This window comes from Tupaia chinensis, unplaced genomic scaffold (assembly GCF_000334495.1).
Source record: "Tupaia chinensis unplaced genomic scaffold, TupChi_1.0 Scaffold000147_1, whole genome shotgun sequence".
Taxonomy (NCBI): domain Eukaryota; kingdom Metazoa; phylum Chordata; class Mammalia; order Scandentia; family Tupaiidae; genus Tupaia; species Tupaia belangeri.
In genome coordinates this window covers 8,834,180-8,856,078 of record NW_006159617.1, presented here as the reverse complement: position 1 = coordinate 8,856,078, position 21,899 = coordinate 8,834,180, and the positions used below count along the sequence as shown (strand labels likewise).

The 21,899-nt window shown below is 42.6% G+C and overlaps 1 protein-coding gene across 1 annotated transcript in view; it reads left to right on the top strand.

The window, feature by feature from the left end:
• The window catches only part of PCSK5 (proprotein convertase subtilisin/kexin type 5), a 537,419-nt gene that overhangs the window by 497,585 nt on the left and 17,935 nt on the right, over positions 1 to 21,899 (top strand). The window contains exons 28-34 of the mRNA XM_014586632.2: positions 907 to 987; positions 4,275 to 4,358; positions 6,605 to 6,800; positions 11,760 to 11,977; positions 12,891 to 13,127; positions 15,561 to 15,791; positions 18,564 to 18,741. Of these exons, the coding sequence (XP_014442118.1) occupies positions 907 to 987; positions 4,275 to 4,358; positions 6,605 to 6,800; positions 11,760 to 11,977; positions 12,891 to 13,127; positions 15,561 to 15,791; positions 18,564 to 18,741 (1,225 nt within the window). The remainder of the gene's footprint in view (positions 1 to 906; positions 988 to 4,274; positions 4,359 to 6,604; positions 6,801 to 11,759; positions 11,978 to 12,890; positions 13,128 to 15,560; positions 15,792 to 18,563; positions 18,742 to 21,899) is intronic.

Genomic DNA, 21,899 nt, shown 5'->3' with positions numbered 1-21,899 from the left:
GTTTGTCATCTTCTCTGAGCCTCAGTTTCCTCATCTATCAAAATGAGAACATAAAACTGCCTCACACAGAGTCATTTTGAGAAGTCAGTGCGGAGATACACATGAAGCTCCCAATGCATATATGACACAATGACGAATCATCTGGTCCCTAAGTCTTTAGCCCAACCAGTTTTAACACTTGAAACACTCGTTCACTTCCAAAGAAGCATTTCACAGTTCATGAAAGAAGGCAATTTCAGAGGCCTAGAAAGTAATACAGACCTGGGGGGCAGGGGGCATAGCCCCAGAAAGAAGGCAGCAGAGATGGCCAGTGGGTGTCCTAATAGCATAGCAGAGTCCAGATTTAGCCAAGAAAATAAAAGGAGACTTCAAAATTTTGTGAAAGTCATAGGGTTAAAGTATGAGTTTATTTTGGTACAAAAAAATGTTGAGATTCATGCATAGTTTTTCATAATACACATGTTCGATGAACTTTTTGAAGGCCCCTTATAATCACAAAGATGCTGATATTGGCTTTATTTATAATAACTGGGGGGAGACAATCTAAAAAGGCAAAAAAAAAAAAAAAAAAAAGAGAAAATATTAAGTTAATTATGGTTTATACAAATAAATATACAAACTATTGAAAATGATATTTCAATGAATTTTAATGACAAATGAAAAGGCTGCTAAAATTTATCATGTTAAATGCAATGCACAGAGTCAGTGTCACATACGCGGAAGATGTAACAGGTCACATGTCCCTACACAGATGTCGTCATACGCACCCTTTTGCTCTAAAGATGGGAAATCTATGTGTCAAAATACACGGCAGACATTGCTGGTGGTGGGAGTATAAGTGAAGTTGATCTTCTTTCTTATTTTCGTGTTAAAAAAATAAAACACTTTTTTTTTTTAATAAAAAAGAAGCTGTGCCCACTGCAAACCCATCTTTGGTGAAGAGCGTGCTGCAGGAGCGACGAAGGTGGAAGGTTCAAATGAAAAGAGGTAACAGGGAAATAGGGAGCAGACAATCACAGCGAGAGAGAGGCTCCACTATGTGGAAAGCAACCCAAGGAGCTGGGAGACCAGGGGCTGGTGGGGGTGCAGAAGTCACAGGATAGAAGTGAAGACAAGAGAGGGCCATAAACATAGACATCGGTGGGCACCCAAAGGGGAAAAACAGTGAGGAAACTCTGCAGTGGAGATTTCAGTAACGTATGAGGACATTCCTGACGCCTACACAGAGGCTGTCCAGAAGCTTCTGTGCTTGCACATCCTTACCTGGGCCCAAGAAGCATCTTCGTCCTTCCTAGTCTCTGCAGCATTGTTTGAAATAGCAAAGTTTTGGAGAAACACATTGGCTACTAGGAGACTAGAGAAATGAAATGTGATTCATCCATTCATGGAATACTACCAAGCCATCAAAAAGAATACAGAGCTTCTTTATGTATTCCTAAAGAACGGTCTCTAATATATATTGAGTTTTGGGGGTTTTTTTAAATGTAAGGTGGGGCCTGCAGGTGACATGGTGGTTAAGGCACTGAACTCCCACATGGCTGAATGGGGTTCGAGTCCTGGACCTTATGGTTTGCTTTTTCACTTTCCCTCTCTTTTTCTCTCTGTCTCTCTCTGGTCAAATTAAATAATAATATATAAAATTAAATATTAAATACATGAGATGATAAATAGGTAAAGTGCTATGTATAGGTTCTATTAAAGTAAAGAAGGGATTAGGAGAGAGACTTCACAGTACAATATACATCTTTTCTCCATTTTAAACCATGTGAGTAGTACTTATTTAATTTAAAAAAAAAAAAAAAGAATCCCTTGCCTTATATGGTTTAGCTATAGTAGCCATTTCCGAAGGGTGGACATTAATTACATTTTCTTAGTTAAAGTGATTTTTTTAAGGTCCTCTCCAATCTGGAATTTATGAGGGAGGGAAAAAGAGAACTACGATCAGAGTCAGAATTTAATTATTAAGATTAAGTGGCTAATCTTTTATGATGATATCTGGCTGGAGACGATTCTGTCCGCTGCTCACACCTAATTGCAAACTGAACTGCTTGGACAGAGTCCCCTCTGGTGGAGACATGGGAACATTACAAAATGTGTACCAGGTATATGCAGTAGAATATCAAATTGCCAGCTTGTGAGCTTTTTGTAATTATAAATGTGTGTTATGTAGATATAGACATTATACGTTACATAAATATGAGAAAATTAATGAAACCTCCTATCATAAAAATGATAGCATCAAGAGAAAATGAGCCCGTGGCTCAGACATGCCATAGTGAAGATGTTCAAGGGGCTCGCTGTCTGATAAATAGTCTTCTGTTATCGTTCTTTGAACAATCGCTCTCAGCCATTCATTAAGCATCTTGACTGATATTAGCAGCAGAATTGCTGCTGTCCTTCTGCTACCTTCTCTTTTGGGTTAAGCGATGTTGTCAGGTAAAAAAGGCCGTCAGGGACAGATTCAGTCACGCTGAGACATGTGGCCACTTCTGTGACAACCCCATGGCTACGGTGGCTCGGCACAAAGCTAATTGAGCTCTTATCAGATTCCCCAGAGAGAGTAGATCCGTCCATCATTGGCTTTAATTAGTACACTGGAAAACCAGGGCAAATTTTTATCTCCAGACAAGGAAAGAAAACCCTGCCACTCAGCCCGGCAGCATCGGCCATCATTAAATCTTTATCTGTCTGTCTATCTCATCTGTATTTGAGTCTGGTTTCCTCTAAAACAAGACTCAGCAGCGTTCTAGTCACAAGTGCAGGCATAGAGAGCAAGCCCTGCCTCCTGGTGCCGTCCAGGTATGCGACCAGAGGAAAGGGAGTGGGAGCTACAAGCCTGGGCAAGGAGACAGGCCAGTGGAAGTCAGGAGCGACCAGAGGAAGCAGAGGGAGCTGCCGTTTATGAGTCACTGTGTTAAGCACTTTACATACAGGATCTCATTTGGCCCCCACAGCAGTTCTATACGGGAGGAATCGTTTCTCTCACTTTAGAGACATGGACAGTAGGACTCAGAGTTTAATTACCCTATGCCTGGTGATCCTACCTTGAAGTGGCACAGCTGGGATCTGAAGGCAGGTGTGAGTGGAGAGCCATCTGAACCGTACTGACTCTCAGGAAGAGAAGAAAGGAAGGAAAGCAAGAAAGGAAGGAAAGGACGGGAGAAGGGGAGGGCATAATAGAGGAGAATAGTAACATGCCAACAATGACTGAGGGTCACAGTCATTCAGATCACCTATTCAGAGCGAGAACTTCTTTTTCTAGTTTTCCCAGGTAAGTCATACTGATTCCTGAGCAATTCCTGAGCTTTCAAGATCTCATATGTTGGTTGAGTGTTGACAATGAGGATGTCTTATATGTCTGAAATTGTCCCCTGGAGTTGTTGAGGTGACTTCTTAGAAAAGCCTACCATGAATGTTCTTAGAAGAAAAAGGAGAGGGAGACACATAGACATGATAGACGTTAGAGCATTTGTCTCCCAGATGAATGGCAGATTCACATTAGGCGGCCTGCTTAAAACCTGACCAACCAGAAAGCCCATGAGTAGTAGGCGATTTCTGTGATGTTTCCTAGTGAATTGGGGCAAATGTAAGATGAGATCAATTTAGTTTGCATGCCACAATGGCTGCTCTGAAGAACACAGAGATCTAAACATTGGACAGTAAATCTTGAAGTAAATCAAAGAAGAAAAGACAAAAGAGGCCACCATGCTCCCAGGAGAGGCACAATGAGTTCTCAGCTATCACCTCGGAGTAAAGAGAAGCAGTCACTTAAGTATCTTGGGAAGAGAAGTGATTATGGTTGCAAACTCATTCCTGAGCACGTACATACAAACACATACAAACACTTACTCCTACATACTTTTTACATATGAAAAAAAGTAACATATATTGGTTCAAACATCCTTTTAATATTAGGTCATCGGGATAGTCATGACATGTTTCTCTATGTAAAAATGTGGCATGACTTTCCCAAAAACCCAATATTTAAAGCTATCCTATAAAATACCACAGTCCCTGTCACTGGAAATTTGAAAACAAAACAAAAAAAAACAGTCTTGACAATCAGTTATTGATGAAGGAGTAAAAGAAAAAAAATAAATGAAGTTACACAGTGGCAATGGGTGGGTAACAGCAACTAACTATTATGAAAAACCACAGGGATTCTATCTGGGGCGAGAAAGGAGACTAAGTTACTCACGAGATCTCTTCCAACACTGTGATACCATGAACCGATTCAAAGGAGAAATCTTATTTGCTCTTTCTTTCCCATACAGACACTTTGAGGCAATTCGAGCTTTGTCATTTTTCTTGTAAAACCTGCAATGGATCTGCAACTCTGTGCACCTCATGTCCAAAAGGTTAGTGTGGAGTGTGGCAGGAGGTGGCGGCGGCCAAACCAGTTCATTGTAACACATGTATCTTGGCATCTTTGTGTAAGGGGGTTTGTAGGATCTTGATCTCGTCCCATCAGATGTTCACATCCCAGTGGCTACTCGAGAGACACATAAGAACCAAACACTGACCACTAATAAACACTGGCTTTCAAGGAAAGTATTTTTACAAGAGAAAAAAGTGTTTCTTGGCCAAAAGGCATGATGATGTCATTGGTAGACTTGGTCATAGAATTCTCTAAAATCTATAGCTACCTGACTTTTTAGCAATGTCCCATTGCTTTTTCAAACATTTTATGAGAATCAAGAGAATTTAAGGTAGAGAATGCAAGTAGGGATTAAAAGCCCATGAATTTCTTTCTTCGTTAACAAATGACAGATTTAATGGTTGGAGGAGCAGGGAACAGTACAGTTCAGTCGATTATCAGTTGCTTCACCATCACTAACAAAATTATAAATAACATTATTTCCCTGAATTAGAGGGATATTTTGTTCATGTGGTGTGTTAACATAAAAAATGTTCCTAATAAAGTGATCATTAGGAAGGCCATGTTGGAACGTACAATGTTAATAGTGGGATGTGATACAAAAGCAGAATTTACGATAATATATGTTCCATGATTATAAAAATGTGAAAGGTGGGCTGGCCCAGTGGTACAGTAGGTAGGTGCTTTGCAGAGGAAGCCAGATCCCACATGGCCAACCAGGGTTCAAATCCCAGTGAGATCAGCTTTACACCAAGGTTGGCCAGGATCTTGACAGGATGGAGAACTGGAGGAAAAAGGATTGTATTGTGATTATGTTCCAGTGAAAGGTTGCTTTTTCCACTCTCTCTCTCTCTCTCAAGAACATACATATGCATTCTATCATGAATAAAATGTACTGACACATATGTATGTAAAATAATATATATGTATATAAAAGTTAATGCTCCAAGAAGGAAAGAATTTTCTTGGAATATTTAGGATTGAGGATCATTTTTTAATTGTTTCTTTAATAGTGATATCTGATTTTTTTTTCTATTAAGCATAAATAGATAGGGCTGGCCCTGTAGCACAGTGGTGAGTCCTGTGCATTGGGAAGAGAATCCCACATGGCTGACTACAGTTCAATCCTGTGCCCCTGCAGCTTGAAAAATGTGCTGGGTACATGTGCAAGTGTACCCAAGATCCTTAGGTGAAAGAAATGGAAGAGAGGGACCAGCAGTTAGCGTAATGGCTATGTTGCTGAACTCCCGTGTAGTCGACCACGGTTCAAGTCCTGGACCCAGTGGTTTAAAACTCACGCCAGGCGCGTGTGCGTGTGTGCCCAAGATCTGGCGAGCACATGCGCCCTACAGCAAAAACCTCTCCAAAAAAGAAAAAAAAAGAAATGTAAGAGAGAAGTTTGCAGCTAGACCATGACCCACTGACGTGGAGGGTGCTTTCTCTTTCTATCCCTCTGTCTCTGACAAGTATATGTGTTCTCTGGCAATAAAAAAGAAAGAAAAGTCATAAATAGGTAGACCATTTATTAAAAAGGGAGTTGGGGGCAGGAGGACAGCGGTGGTATAGTGGTTAAGGCACTAGATTCCTACATGGCCAACTGTAGTTCAAGTACCAGACACAGTGGCTTGAACATCATGCCGGGCGCACGTGTGTGTGTGTCCAAAATCGCAAAAGGAGAGTGGAAGAGAAGGGATTGTGGCATGATCATCCCCCAGGGGGTGATTTCTCACTTTCCCTGTCCCTGTCTTTCTCCCATGGGTGTGTGTGCCCTGTGGAAAAACCTTAAATGGGGGGAAGGGAGGTGGAGAGTTAGGTGGAAACGTTGCTATGCCAATATCCTAAGAAGATAGGCTTTGAGGAGGCAGAAGAGATGCCGAGCTGTGTGTGTGCAGCAAGCCTTAGGCCAGGAAGACATAGACCAGGGCGTCAATAGGACAGATCAACTGTGCAAAGGGCAGCCCGCTCGTGACCTGCACCTAATACCATAGGAAACTAAGAAAAACAAGCTGATGCCTCTGGTCGTCAATCGCCTTTCTAGAGATTTAACTCTTGGAGGACTGAGCATTCTTCATAAATATTTTGGCAAGCCTGAAATACATGTTTCAGATACCTGGGTCTTTGGAGAGGTTAAAAAGCTGAGGTGCAGGTCAGTTCTCTGCATGGTGTGTGTGCTTAGATCAGACGCACGATGACTATTCTTACCTGCTCTCTTCTCTGCATTTCTAGGTGCCTATCTGTTGGCTCAGTCCTGCGTTTCTACTTGTCCCCAAGGCACATGGCCCTCGAGAGAGAGTGGCAGCTGTGAGGACTGTCTAGAGAACTGCACCTCTTGCTCTGGACCCGACCTCTGCGACAAGTGCCAGACTTCGCTGGCCCACCCTCTGTTTCTCCATGAAGGCAGGTGTTACACCGAGTGCCCTGAGTATTTTGCTACTCCCTGCTTCTGTTCCTTCTCCTCCACTATCTCGGGGGCAGTTCCTTCATATTCACCTAAAACCCTTCTGCTTCCATATTTAGAGCACCCACAGAAATGCCTTTTGGGGACTAGCATCGTTGTCAGCACAGCAGTCGAAACTTCCATAGACCAGGCCACTTTTCCCCATACATGACTTTTCTATGTATGTAGTTTTATTTTCATGGAAATATGTTCCTTTCCCACCTTGTATTAATAATCAGTGTTGTCAGCTTTTTTCTCCATCGCGAGGGCCTTCTTTTAAAAGTTTAGAACAGGTGAGCTATGAATTATAAATAATAAATCATAATCTCTGATTATTGATTCCTTATCCTAATGGTTTCCTCCCCAAGTTTATGATTCCCCTACTCTTGTTTGCTTGTTTATTTAGTGAGAGAAAAATGGACAGGGAGAGAGAGACTTCTGACAAGGTCTCGCCCTGCGGTCCTCCCAGTTAGCTGGGGTTACAGGCCTGTGCTTCCATAGGGACTCCTTCAGGCTTTTTCTTTACTGAGGCCTTTGGAAAATAAATAGACCTCGTATTCCACAGACTGCTCTGGACTGCTTTTCTCTCATCGTATAGAGCCATACGAGTACCAGCGGGTGGTGTAGCGGTTAAGGTGCTGAGCTCCCACGTAGTCAACCACCATTTGAATTCCAGACCCAGTGGCTTGAAACTCATGCTGGGCATGTGTGCATGTGTGCCCAAAATCCCAAGAGGAAAATAGAGGAGAAGGGATTGTGACATGCTCATCCCCCTGTCAGGGGTGATTTCTTGCTTTCTGTCTCTCTGTCTCTAGTGAGCACACACACCCTATAGCAAAAATCTCTTTAAAAAAAAAAAAAAGTCACATCTACAGGATAGATCTAAAAGAGAAGTGGGAATGGCAAATGGAAAAGTACTTCAGGGGCTGGCCCATAACTTAGTGGTTAAGGGAGTAGGATTCTGCATGGCTGACCACTCTTCAAATCCCAGGCCTGGCAGCTTGAAAAACACACTGGCACATGTACATATGTGCTCAAAATCCAGACAAAACAGAGAAGGGATTATGGTGTGATCACATCCCATTGGGGGCTGCTTGCTCTCTCTCTCTTTCTCTCTCTCTCTCCTCTCTCTTTCTCTTTCTCATTCTCTGGTGAGTACATACATAGCTTGATAGAGTCTACTTTGTTTTGAATTGTTGTTGATATAAATATGAGAAACTAAGTTAAAACAACTGCAAAAGCTTCACAATCTGGTAGGGAAGGTTTGCATCAGTGTCATACTTCTCAGGGTCTTAATTAAAAAAAAAAAAAAAAAAAAAAAGCTAAGAGAATCCCAAAGAAAAGAAACCATTTATAAATAGCTATTTATTGAATACTTGCAACATCTAGATCCTGTACTAAGAGCTTCAAATGTACAATCCCATAAATCCTCACAGGATCTTCTTCTCCAGATATTACTGTGTTCTCCCTCTGTACAGATGAGGAAAAGGATCGCATGGTCCACATTACAGCTGGTGCATAGTATGGCCAGCATTGGAGCCCCAGCCTCTCTGACACCAAAGCCTGCACACTAACCAGTGCTCACGCCACTCTCTCATCCAACTGCGTAACTATTTTTATACCACCTTTACTAAGATGTCATTACATACCACACGATTCACCCAAATAAAATGTACAATTGAGGTAAGATGTTTGAGGGACGCAGAAATGGTTTGTTACCAGTTGATGATAGCATGTGTAGTATTCTCTTTTTTATATAACTTTATTTTAAATGTATTTATTTGCATCCATTCACCGTACATCATTATAGTATACAAAATGAGATTTTTCCATCCAGAATACATTGTGTATCGGTTCAATCAAGAATATTACCATACATGTTATTGCCAACAGACAATTTTCCATTTCTTGTTTCTTACACATTTTGTTTCTCCCCCCTCTTGATTCCCTATCTCTCAACTCTGCCATTTTCCACCCTTAGATACACTGTCTCTAGTATCTGCACTTGCTTTCCATGCCTCCCCCTTTTTCCCACATTTTATTGATTCACTACAGATCTTAATCCATCTAAATACATTCAACAGCAAGTGCAGCTGATATATACATATCCATGAACACAGTCTGACTTTAGGCATAGACCTCAGTGAGTAGAATGAACATACTATAAAGTATACCTAGTTGGGGCTCTATAGCTAAGTTCTCAATGGAGTGCTATAGGAGGAAAATTAAATACAGACACACAGAAATAAGAGTAAGTCCATGAGACTGAACTGGTGAAATGAATTTTATGACTTTTGACTAAAACATTCCAGATTTTCTTCTAGGCTTTGTTTTCCAGTTTAAAGGATTTGTGTCCTTTCTTAAGCTGCCGATAGGTTCATGTACCTACTATTTGAACAGAATCCTAACCTGTTACCTGGCTTTACGTTTTAATCAAAGTTCCTTAACATTACTTTGATTTAATAAAGCTAAAACTGCTTTTCTTGAAATTGAAAAAATATTTAAAAATATGTATTTAATGATTGTAGTAAGCTATATAGTATCAGTTTGGTGCTGCCTTATAGGATACTCATTCTACTCAGAGTTTCATGCATAAAGTTAGACATGTATTCACAGATATGTATATACCAGCAGAACTTGCTATTGAAAGTAGTTAGATTATTTAAAAAATTTTGTGAATCAATTAAAATGTGGGGGAAAAGGGAACGGAATACAACTGTAGACATCTGAGATAGTGTGAGAGGAGGGTGGGAAATGGCAGATGGTGATAAATAGGGGGAAATATATATATATATATATATATATTATATATATGAAACTAGAAATGGAAAATTATCAATGATAACATTTATGATTAAGCCACTATGCAGTGTATTCTGGATGGGAAATCACATTTTCTATGCTGTGATGATGCTCAGAGAATGAATGTAAATTAATTAATTAATTTTAAAAAATGTTTCAGGAAAAAAAAGCATGTGTAGTATTCTCAACTGGACTGGTCTGTATTGAATAAATTCTCTTTACAAGGATAGTGATTGAATATATACAATAATAATAATCATAATAACACATTTAAAAATTAAAAATTAAATGTACAATTTAATGTTTTTTAACGTTCACAAAGTTATGCAATCATTACCAGAATCCATCTTAACAGATTTTTCATCACCTCCAAAAGAAATCCTGTAACCTTTATTTATTTCTTTTTTTTTTTTGAGAAGTTTTTGCTATAGGGTATCACCAGAAAGACAGAGAGAGACAGAGAGACAGAAAGCGAGAAATCACCCCCCAGGAAGATGGCCATGCTGCAATCCCTTCTCCTTCATTCTCCTCTGGGCATCTTGGGCACACACGCATACGGGCCCGGTGTGAGTTTAAGTTTGCTTTCCTCCTAGTGAGTTGACCAGTCAATGTTTCTTTCCTCCAGGTCTGGGTCGAACCATGCATATAGAGTGATGGGATATTTTGCTATGTGAAGCAGTCAAGACATCTTGCATATTTTGAGCATAGGGAAGCTACTAGAATGGTTTGGGAATCCTGAAGATAGTGAGATACAAGGATGTGCCCTCTTATTATGAGTAGTGTGATCTGATCACTGCAGGATCTCTCCTGTCTGAGTTTTCAAAGAAACAGAGGAGATGGAATCAGAGGGAGCTATGATCTTCTGTTTGTCTTGGGAAGCTCTGTTGCTATTTCTGAGACATCCTCCTTTAGGGTGAGCCCATCCTAGACAGCAATGAGATTTATAGCAGGAACATAACCCCCAATGGAACAGCATCCAGGTATCAGAAGTATTCAGTATTCACTGTTCTATCCACTGTCTTGCCAAATTCTTCTTAGATTTGGTTAGACAAAGTAACTGCATCTTTGTTCTTTGAGTATTCTCCATTACGGTAAAAAAAAAATTGCTAAAGGTAACTAACAGGGGTGTCAGTGGTGCGTTGGTTAAGGCAGTTGGCTCCTACATTGCGAACAGCACAGATTGACTCCTGGACCCAGTGGCTTGAAAAACATGCCAGGCGCTTACTTGTGCGTGCGTTCTCTGTATCATAAATAAATAAATAAATAAATAAATAAATAAATAAATAAATAAATAAAATAGAAAGAAAGGAAAGAAAAGTAAAAAAAAAAAAAGAAAGAGAAAGAAAGGAAGGAAAAAGAATCTCTCTCTAAAAAAAAAAAAAACAATAAGATAATAATAACAAAAGAAGTCATCAGAGGTTGAAAACATTTACCAAAAAAGTGATCCCAATTATATAGCACATTAGACCTTTACAGCTTTTGAAAAATATTTTTTAACTTTAAAAAATATTTTAAAAATTTAATTTTTAAAAACGTTTTAAAATTGAACTAGAAGTATTTTCTGTTTTAAAGTAAGGCTCTAGCAAAAAGAAAGAAAAATAGAGGGCTGGACATGGGCGAAGCAATGCTCTATAAGGCTGACATATGTGAGAAAGTTCCAGGTTTGTGTTCAGAGACGTCCCTGAGCACACCAGGCACACTGTGCCCATGACCCAGGGCTGGCTGAGGCTGGGGGTGGATCTCAGTGCCAAGACTAAGTGGGGATGCCTCTCAGTCTCTTTCTCTCTCAATCTATCTCATGAAATAAATAAACTTTAAAAGTAAATTAAAACTTTAAAAAGTCAAAGAAAAACTAATAAAAACGAAGTGACTATAATAGGAAAAAGGGGAAAATGAATAAACTATGCAAAATTAACAATGGTCATTTTCAAACAAACCTAGTCAGCAAGGATAATACCTATCCTTTCATTTTCTTTTCTTGAATGTTCTTCTATACCACGCTGTTTCAATAGATCACATGTATTCATCTCAGCTGATGAGAGCAGCACCTCTTGGGTGAGCGCTAATTCCTTTGCCACCTGGGGAAAATCATTCCCCCAAACTGGTCCGCTTCCCCAGTTGCATCCTCTCTTCCCTCCACAGGGGCTTTTATGCAGAAGACGGTGTATGTGAACGCTGCAGCTCTTCTTGCAGAACGTGTGGAGGAAATGCCACCCACTGCCATTCTTGCAAAGGAAGCTTTGTCCTGAACCACGGGGTCTGCCTTGAAACCTGCCCCCAGAGGCACGTGGCTGTGGAGGGGGTGTGCAAGCACTGCCCAGAGAGATGTCAGGACTGCATCCACGAGAAAACATGCAAAGGTACTGAGCGGTGTCCCCAGGGCGTGTGTGGCTCTGATTTCTGAAGAGGGTGCCCAAAGAGAACTGTGGGAGCCTGTCTTCCTACCTTTACCGCCATGCGTCTATCCCTATCCTCATCAAAGAGGAAAGCAGGGGCGAGACACAGACTTTTCACAAGGATTCACTGAGTTAAGACAAACAAGAGCTCCCTTTTGCATGGATTCCTTCACGCAGACATGCACACACACACACACACACACACACACACACACACACGGAGTGTACCAAGCACTGTCCTAGGTGCTAGAGGTACAAATAAAAACCAAAGTTCTCACCTGTTTGAGTACGAAATCTTGCAAGAGAAGACTGCTATAAAGTAGGAAGTCACAGAGGTAGCTGCACACTCATTGGTGTGACCCAAAGTGTTTTCTGGGATTTCCCCTAAAATAAGGAAATGGCCACAAATAAACAATGCATTTTTCATACGGATTAACCCTCTGTTCATTTGTCTACCTTATCAATGGATGAAAAATTAACTCATCCAATAATCCCTAAGCTGTTTTTGGATTGTCTAGAGCATGAGGTGCTCAATATAATCTTAAATATCTGTTACCACTTGCTGGATTTTCCAAACAGTATCTCCAGCCTCCCAGCCAGCACTGTCTGCTGGAGCTCTGCAAATTTTTTGCACCTCCAAGAAGAAGGTCATTCCGGCACATCATTTCAGGACCACTAATTGGGCCACCATGTGTGGCTCCCACCTCCCAAGGCTGGAATTGTTAGGCCTGCAAGATATGCCGGAGCAAGGTGGGGCAAATGTACACATCGGGTCAGATGAACCAAGCGGCAAGGGACATACCAACCCACTGCAAAAGAAATGAATTCTTTTCTCCTACTGCCCTGGGCATAACTTGCTGTTTCTCTCTTCCCCCAGAATGCATGCCTGAGTTCTTTCTGCATGATGACACGTGCTATGAGTCCTGTCCTCAAGGCTTCTACGAAGACTCACGCCAATGTGTCCCCTGCCATGAAGACTGCCTGGATTGCAGTGGCCCCAAAAATGATGACTGTGAGCAATGTGATGGTGATTCCTTGTCTCTCTATAATGGGCTGTGTATGGATGAGTGTCCAGCAGGAACTTACCAAGAAAAAGAGACTAAAATGTGCAAAGGTAACTACTTCTGGGGGGCCAGACGATGGCATGGTGGGAAAACACGATGGTCCCTGAAGCTGACCCACAAGGGAAGGTTCCAGATTTACAGCTGGGGACCTCCCAAAGTACACCAGGCATGCGTAGGCCCATGATCCAGAGCTGGCTGATGCTAGAATACCATCACAGTTCTGGGATCCTATTTGGGATGCTATCTCTCTGAGTTTCTCTGTCTCTGTCTCTTTGTCTCTCTGACTAATAGAAAGAAGAAATAAATAAACTTTAGGAGAAAAAAAAGGAACAGACCACTGGGATGCATTGCCCAGCCTGGCATCCCAGGGGCCTAGTAAGAAGGAGTTTTGCAGAGACAAAATAAGCTTTGGAGTGGGCTAGTTCAGCCCCAGAGCTGTCAGCACACCCTTTATTCTCCCTGTCAAGGAAGCATATTTGGGACCAGCAGTTAGCGTAATGGCTATGTCGCTGGACTCCCATGTAGATGACCACGATTTGAGTCCTGGACCCAGTGGCTTAAACTCACACTGGGCACGTGTGCGTGTATGCCCAAGATCCCAAGAGGAGAATGGAAGAGAAGGGATTGCGGCGTGGCCATCCACCCTGGAGGGTGATTTCTTGCTTTCTGTCTGTCTGTCTGTCTGTCTCTCTCTCTCTCTCTCTCTTTCTCTCTCTCTCTCTCTCTGTGTCTTTCTGGTAAGCACATGCGCCCTAAAGCAAAAAAATAAAAAGCCTGTCAAAAAAAAAGATTAAAAAGAGGAAGCATATTTTAAATCTTTTCTAATTCATTTGACTATGAATCATTCACTCATAAGCCTCAATTATGAAGCCTCCACACAACAGCGACCATGAGCTATTGATCAAAAAGGATCCCCCTGTGGGGCCGGACGGTGGCCTCGCAGGGAAACACTGAGGTTGACGGATGGGGGAAGGTTCCAAATTCAATCCAGAGACCTTCCTGATAGCCAGGCACATGTGTATCCATGATGTGGACAGGCAGTGGGTTGTGGTATCAAGACTTTGTTGGGGGTGTTATCTCTCTCTCCCTCTCCTCTCCTCTTCTCTCTCTCTCTCTCTCTCTGTTTTTCTTACTTATAGAAAAAAATAAATGAAAAAAAAAAAGATGTGAAAGTTTACAATGCAGCTGATGAGCCTTCAAAAGTCACCCAAACTTGTAAGCCAATATAAGTTCATTGCATGAGCAAAGCTGTGCCACAGAGAACTTCTTGGGTCTTTTATTTTTTTATTTTATTTATTTATTTATTTTTCAATTTTGCTATAAGGCACATGCAAACACTGGAGACAGAGAGAGAGGGGGAAAGTGAGGAAACACCTCTTTTGGAGGATGATCAAACCACAATCTCTTCTTCATTCTCCTGGGATTTGGGGCATGCACACAAATGCACCTGGTGTGTTTTTCAAGCTGCTGGTTCTGGGACTTGAACTATGCAGTCAGCCATGTGGGGTCCAGCTGCCTCAATCACCATGCCACCACACTGACCCTCTTGATCCCTCTTGTTTTTCTTCACCGTTTGCCTCCCTAAACAACTCCCCTTCATCCCCATCACCATCAGCTCTCCTGCTCCCAGTCCCCTCTCCCATCCCCTGCTCAGCACTCATCTCTACACGTTCAAGAAGGGACCTGCTATTAGTATACCTCCTTATGTCTCAACTGAGCATGAATTATTTGCCTCTTGTTAGTTACTGCAGAATAGAATAATGGAATGAATTGCCCATTACTACGGGAATTGTCAAGCAAGCAAGGGAAGTACTCTGGGAAATCCTTTTTTCAAAGCCCAAGACTCACTCCAATTAGTCAGTGATTCAGCCCCATGTTGCTCTGAGGAAACATGACATAGCCATCAGAGGCAGCCCTCATCTCTCAGTGGCGTGGGCGTAAGGGTGACTGCCTTTGGCAGGGGCCACCTTGGCTACCAGTCCTAGAACACAGGAAAGTGTTCAGTAGGACATGAAGATGTGTCTTGCTCCTGAAGGCTTTCTGCTCTGGCCTTGTGATCTGGAGATGCCTTTTAGTGTGTTTGCTGTAAAGCACTGTTTAGGGATGCTTTCCCCCCGTCTGTGAAAGAGCATGCACTTCAAGGTGGGCAACTGTGTCTGGCTGCACTGGGATGGGAGTTAGCAAAGGAGGCAGGTGGTGGAGCTGGGAACGGTTTCCTCGAGAAGTTTAGCGTTTCATCAAATGGGGTTCAGCGCCATCTTGCCTATGTCTGGTCGGGAGCTGAGGTTCAATGGCAGGCCTTTTTCTTTCCTGGCACAAAGGCTGTGCCCAACTCCTGACCTCACATCCTTGACCTAGGGCCCCAGAAATCTCCAGAAGAAACATCAAAGAAGTGTGGTCACCCTTTCTGTCTAGGGGAACCCATTCCCTTGGGTGATGCCCTGCCCCCTTTTCAGTCTCTGCCCTCTCTACCGTCCCTGTAGATTGCCCCAAGTCCTGCCACACCTGCTCATCCTCTGGGACCTGCACAACTTGTCAGAAAGGCCTGAAGATGAGCACCCATGGGAGCTGCGTGGCCAACAAGGAGTGCGCCCCGTCCGAGTACTGGGATGAGGAGGCTCACAGGTGCAAGCCCTGTCACACCAAGTGCTTCCACTGCATGGGACCTGCTGAGGACCAGTGTCAGACCTGCCCCAGGAACAGCCTTCTTCTCAGTGAGTTACTTTCTTTCCCCCAGGAAGGGCTTGGGTTTTCATCTTTCACAATGCCTGGTACCCAATAGGTAGGGGCTTCTTTCTTTCTAGGATTTTTGTGATAGAGTGTGTGCGCTTACCAGAGAGACACGGGACACAGAGTGTGAAATCACCCCACCCCACCCCACCCCCCGCCCCAGGGGGAACGGTCATGCTGCAATCCCTTCTCCTAGATTCTCTTCTCTGGATTTTTGGGCACACATACCTGGTGTGAGTTTCAAGTCGCTGGGTCCATGACTCGAACTATGGTTCTGAAAGCTGAACTGTGATTGGCCATATGACAGTCCAGTGCCTTAACCACCATGCCACCTGCTGGCTTCTTTCTTTTTATATTTTTGCTTTGTGTTTGCAAAATTTCCAAACCTATGTAAAGATGCAAGAGTGAGTATAAAGAACATCACGAGTGTGCCCTTTACCCAGGTCACCCATTGCTAAGCTTTCACTGCATTTGCTTTATCATTTGTTTGCTAGCTCTCTCCTTCTCTCTCAGTGTGTTTGGTTCCATAGTCCACAGTATATTTTTTCTGAACCCTTTGAGAGTAAATTACCTAGTTCCTTTCCTACAAATATTTGAATACATATTTCCTAAGTAGCAATACTTCCTTACATAAACATAGGACAGTTATCAACTCTCATAAATTTTGCACTGATACAATATTTCAACATAGTATTCTTATGAAAATATTGTCAATTCCTCTTTAGAACAGTGTTCAGTTTAGAGTCAGGAATTGCATTTAGCACCTGTGTCTCTTTCACCTCCTTTAATCTGGAATGTTTCCACAGACTTTTGCTGTCTTTTATAATATTGGTGTCTTAGAAGAAGTTAGCTCCCATTCCTCCTTTGTGATTGGTGTGAAATTTCTCCCCGACTTGATGGAGAGCATGCATTTGTTCTCAGACAGAATACTCCAGATGTGATGGTGTGCCCTCTGAGAATCGTATCTGGAGGCATATGATACCTACCTGCCTTTCATTGATGATATTAGTGTTGATCATCTGATCAAGATGTTCAGTTTCTACACCCCATCATTTTCTCCTTGTAATAAGTAAGCAATCTATGGAGAGACACTTGAAGAATATGCAGACACTCAGCTCTTCATCAGAATGTCCCCTTAAGTTAGCCTCTGCTGATTAATACATCTTCTTGGCACAGTTTGAGATGGGCCACCTTGAGATCTTTATGAAGGTCATTGCTAATGTGACACAACATCCTCAGAGATATAAGCATTAGGCTTAAAATAAGCATGGAAGAAAGAAACCAAAACAAAACTCCACTCAACTCAACTGCAAGAAGAAACCATAGGTCATGGAAGAGACATGGTGACCACCAGAGGTTAGACTTGTCTTCCCAACAGAGTTGACCTGGGAATTGAGACACTCATAGTGAAAATATGAGGCAAGGTTTTTCCTCTTCCTGTTGAGAAAGCAAGGCCCCTTCTTCCCCCGAAACACAGGGATCCTTCCACATACGGTTCCTGACCACCTCACAGTAGGAAATCCTGAACTTGCGGTTCTTCTCTAGCCACCAATTTGCTCCAGTTCCATGATCCTCAGAGACCATCCTTCCCAGCAGTTGCTACTTTATCAAAAACTTTCCCTCCAACAAGATCTCCCATCATTCCACCCCTAGGACCTTCTTTTCTAATTTTCTCCAATCCGAGGTGCCATGAGAGGTCACCTCAAATGCCTTCATCTGGAGAGGAAGACAGCTGGTCATTACAGAGTGGTCTTCCCTTAAAGCTGGGGAGGCAAACTCAGCACTGAACTTCAGCACTGGTGTAGAACATCGACCTGTGTACAGAATTTGCCCGAGCCTGGTCTCACATTCTTCCTGCCCTGGCCCACATCACCACACCACTGGGGTCAGGTTACTTTATAAAGTAGATAACCCCCTGTGGGTGTGTTCAATTAAAGTAATGGTCCCTTTGAAGATATCACACCCTCTTTCCCAGATTCTGTAAATAGATTATCTTACATGGTAAAAAGCAGCTTGTAGCTGTCGTTTAATTAAGGATCTTGATATGAGGAGAGGATCCTGGTTATCCAGGCAGATCCAAGGGTCCGTAAGAGAGACAAAGGAATCAGAGTTCCTAGTAGAAGCTGATGTGATGACAGAGGGAGAGAGACAGTGAGAGAAGATGCTATAGTCCTGTCTTTGAAAATAGAGGAAGGGGCCAAGAGCCAAGAAATGCAACTGGTCCTTCTAGAGACTTCTACAAAAGGTAAGGAAACAGATTCTTCCTAGAGCCTCCAAAAGGAAGGTAGCTTTACAGACCCGTTTCAGACTTCTGACCTCCATAACAGTAAGACAATACATTTGTATTGTTGCAAGTCACCATGTTTGGTGGCAATTTGTTACAGTAGCAATAGGAACCTAATGAAGAGGTGTTTCTTCTTTAGCTATGGGCTTCCCTCTAACCAGAAACATCAGCTAGACAATGAGCAATTACCGGTACCCACAGTTACCAGAACGTGGCTTCTTCCCTACTCACCTTGACTAGTCCAGCCTGGCCTCTGTTTGCTCTAAACTCCTCGTGGCCTTTGGGGAGACTCCATTTCTTGTACATTCATCTGAGCTCCCAAGCATGTCCCTCGGCACACACGGGGACACTGTCTCATTGCTACTGTACTCGCTTCTTTCTGCTGTGTTCCGCAGCATGGAGGGAACAGAGGAGGCGTGGGGCACCTGTGTCGTGCTGGGTGTGAAGACAGACTCCTTTTCTCCCTTGACAGATACGACCTGTGTGAAGGACTGCCCAGAAGACCACTACGCTGACGAGGACAGCCACCGCTGTGCCCCCTGCCACAGCTCTTGCAGGACATGTGAAGGGAGACACAGCAGGCAGTGCCGCTCCTGCAGGCCTGGCTGGCTCCAGCTGGGGAAGGAGTGCCTGCTGCAGTGCAGGGAAGGGTAAGGTGCTCGGCAGTCCCCGCCCCATCTGACTCCACTGCCTCTCCTGATAGCGACCCATTTTGCAGATGAGGAAACTAAGACTTGGAAAACTTACACAGCCAGATTGAAGTCTCAGGGCTAGTAAGGAGCAAAGAGAGAGGAGCGAAGAGGAGCCAATCACAATAATGGAAGAGAAACCAAATCGTTTGGTGGGCTAACACAGAGGCTCAGATCGGCAAATCAGACTCAGTAATGACTAATCTCACCCAGTGTCTGATCTCATGAATAATCCAAAAGATATTAGCAATCAAAGCCTTCTTTCCCAGAGAGGCCCAAGACCATGAATGGAGATTTGTACCCACCCCCACCCCCCGGCATCAGGATGTGTTCTGATTCAGATTTAATAAGCAAAATCTAAGCAGGGCATGCGGAACATTGATTTTACAAAGGGAACAATTTCAGTTACCATCTCCACTTATACCCCATTAATTCTCCAGCCTGACATGCCCCCATAAATCCACAAATTACAGCTTTATTTATCAGACAACTGAGACACATTTGATGAATCATCTGATGAAAGGCTTTTGCACAGATAAGGACTCTATTATTTGCCTGCTATGAAAAGTGGTTGGTGTGTTCAGCAGAAGGTCTTGTTACCAGCATATTAGAAAGAGGATATGGGGACCAGCAGTTGGCCCAATGGCTATGTCGCTAGACACCCATGTAGTCAACTGCGGTTCGAGTCCTGGACCCTGTGGCTTAAACTCACGCCGGGCATGTGTGAGTGCATGCCCAAGATCCCGAGAGGAGAATGGAGAAGGGATTGGTGGCCATCCACCCGAGGGGTGATTTCTCACTTTCTGTCTCTGTTTCTCTCTGTCTTTCTGGTGAGCGCATGTGCCCTGTAGCAAAAACCTCTCAAAAAAAAAAAAAAATTAGAAAGAGGATATGATGGAATAATCCCCCTCCCGCCCCCAGGTATCTCCGGGAAAGAGAAAGATTGATTAGAGACCCATGGACCTATGGCTGACTGTTCCTTCCTACTCTAATCTAAGGCTCTGACAGTTCCCAGACTCCAGTAGAAGGGCTTGAACCATGTACCCTTGCCAAATGCTTTTCCTGGATTGACTCATCTTTTTTGTTTCCCATCCTGGGGCAATTACTGCTTGTTTCATTCATTGTAGTGCTAGGTAGGACCATGCCTTTTTATTTGCCTTTTTCATTCATTCACTCTTTGTTTCACTATATTTAATGAAAAACACCATGTATGTATACATGAGTAAGATGAATATGACAAAGGCTTTGACCTTCCAAAACCTGTTCCTATTTTCTAATATGTCTCTTCCCAAGAAAATTTTAAGCTACAGAGAGAAAAACACCTCTCCTTTTTTTTAAATAATTATTTATTTTATTTCATTTGTTATTATTATTTTTTAATTTGACCAGAGAGAGACAGAGAGAAAGAGAAAGCAGGCCACCAGGTCCAGGACTTGAACCGCAGTCAGCCATGTGGTAATTCAGCACCTTTATCTACCATGCCACTTGGCAGCCCCTACACCTCTTCTTTCTCACACATGCTACTACAACACCCAGCACAGAGCCACAGGCATAAGTTGTTCTTGAGTAACACCAGCCATGAGGATCAATGAAGAGGGTCCTGCAGCCAGACCAGAATGAGCATAGGACTATTTGGCTTGGCCCTTCTACTTCACCCAGCTGAGTGTCTGAGAAGATCTGGATCCCATGAAAGAATTCCCCTCTGCTTCAAATCAAGTCACTAAATATGAGAGGGCTTCAAAAAGTTCACGGAAAATGCATATTATGAAAAAAATATGGATTTTGGATTTTTTTTACACTAATATAAATTCATACTTTTTAAAAGAATTATTCTGTTTAACTTTATCTATTTTAATTTGACCAGAAAGAGACAGAGTAAGAGAGAGAGAGAGAGGAAGTGAGAAAGTAAGCCACCAGGTCCGGGACTCAAACTGCAGCTGACTATGTGGGAGTCCAACACCCTTAACCACCACACCACCTACTGACCCCAATAAATTCATACTTTAATTTCATATTTTAACGAGCCTTTCGAAGTCCCCTCATATGCTCAAATACAAAAATTGTATACTCTTGTGATCAAAATAGAATGAAGACCACAGGATTAATTATTCCACTGTGTGAAGTTACCCAGGCATGGCAGGGAGAGGGTACAGGTTGCCACAGAGCTCTCTAATAGGAAAGAAATGGAATACTAATGAGGTATAAGTGGAGAATTATTTTTTCATAAAATCAATGTTCCAGGCCAGCTGGTGACATACACAGTGGTAACGCAGTGCTTAGCAATGCGGCACCCACATGAGAAGGCCCCAGGTTTGTGTCCCAGTCAGTGCCTCTTTGTGCAACTGGGCATGCCCATGTGTGCCCAAGACCTGGGTTGTCCGAGACTGGTTATGAATCATGGCATGAAGACCCTGGTAGAGGTGCCTTTGTCTCTCTCTCTCTCTCTCTCTCTCTCTCTTTCACATCACTCTAACAAAAATAGATAAACTTGAAAAAAAAATGTGTTTATGGATTGCCTACACCTCATATGTTAAATCTGTTTGCCATGGGAAGGCAGGTGTGTAATTTTCTATATCCTGTTACAACATGCATACTTATTTTCGTGTTTCACTTCAAAAAGATTCTTTAAAGTCCAAGTTAGTGTTTGTGTTTATGCAAGGCTGTGAGGCTCAAGGGATTTCATAGACACCTCACACAAATGAGTCATCGAAGTAAACGGTGGTCTCGTTCTCTTCTCTTCTTGCAATCTGATCCAGTAAGCTCTTCGTTGTCTTTGTGCATTCATTAGTCTTTGATCATTTTATTTTTTTATGGAGACTTTTGCTGTAGAGTGCATGTGCTCATCAGAGAGAAAGAGAGACAAAAACTGAGATTTCATCCATTAGGGGAATGGCCACACCACAATCCCTTCTCCTCCATTCTCCTTTTGGGATTTTCTTTTTTTTTTTTTTTTTTTTTTTTTTTTTTTTTTTTGAGAGGGATTTTACTATAGGGCAGGTGCACTTTCCAGAAAAAGAAAGACAGAGAGATAGAAAGTGAGAAATCACCCCCCAGGGGGTATGGCCACACCACAATCCCTTCTCTTCCATTCTCCTCTCAGAATCTTGGGCACACACGCA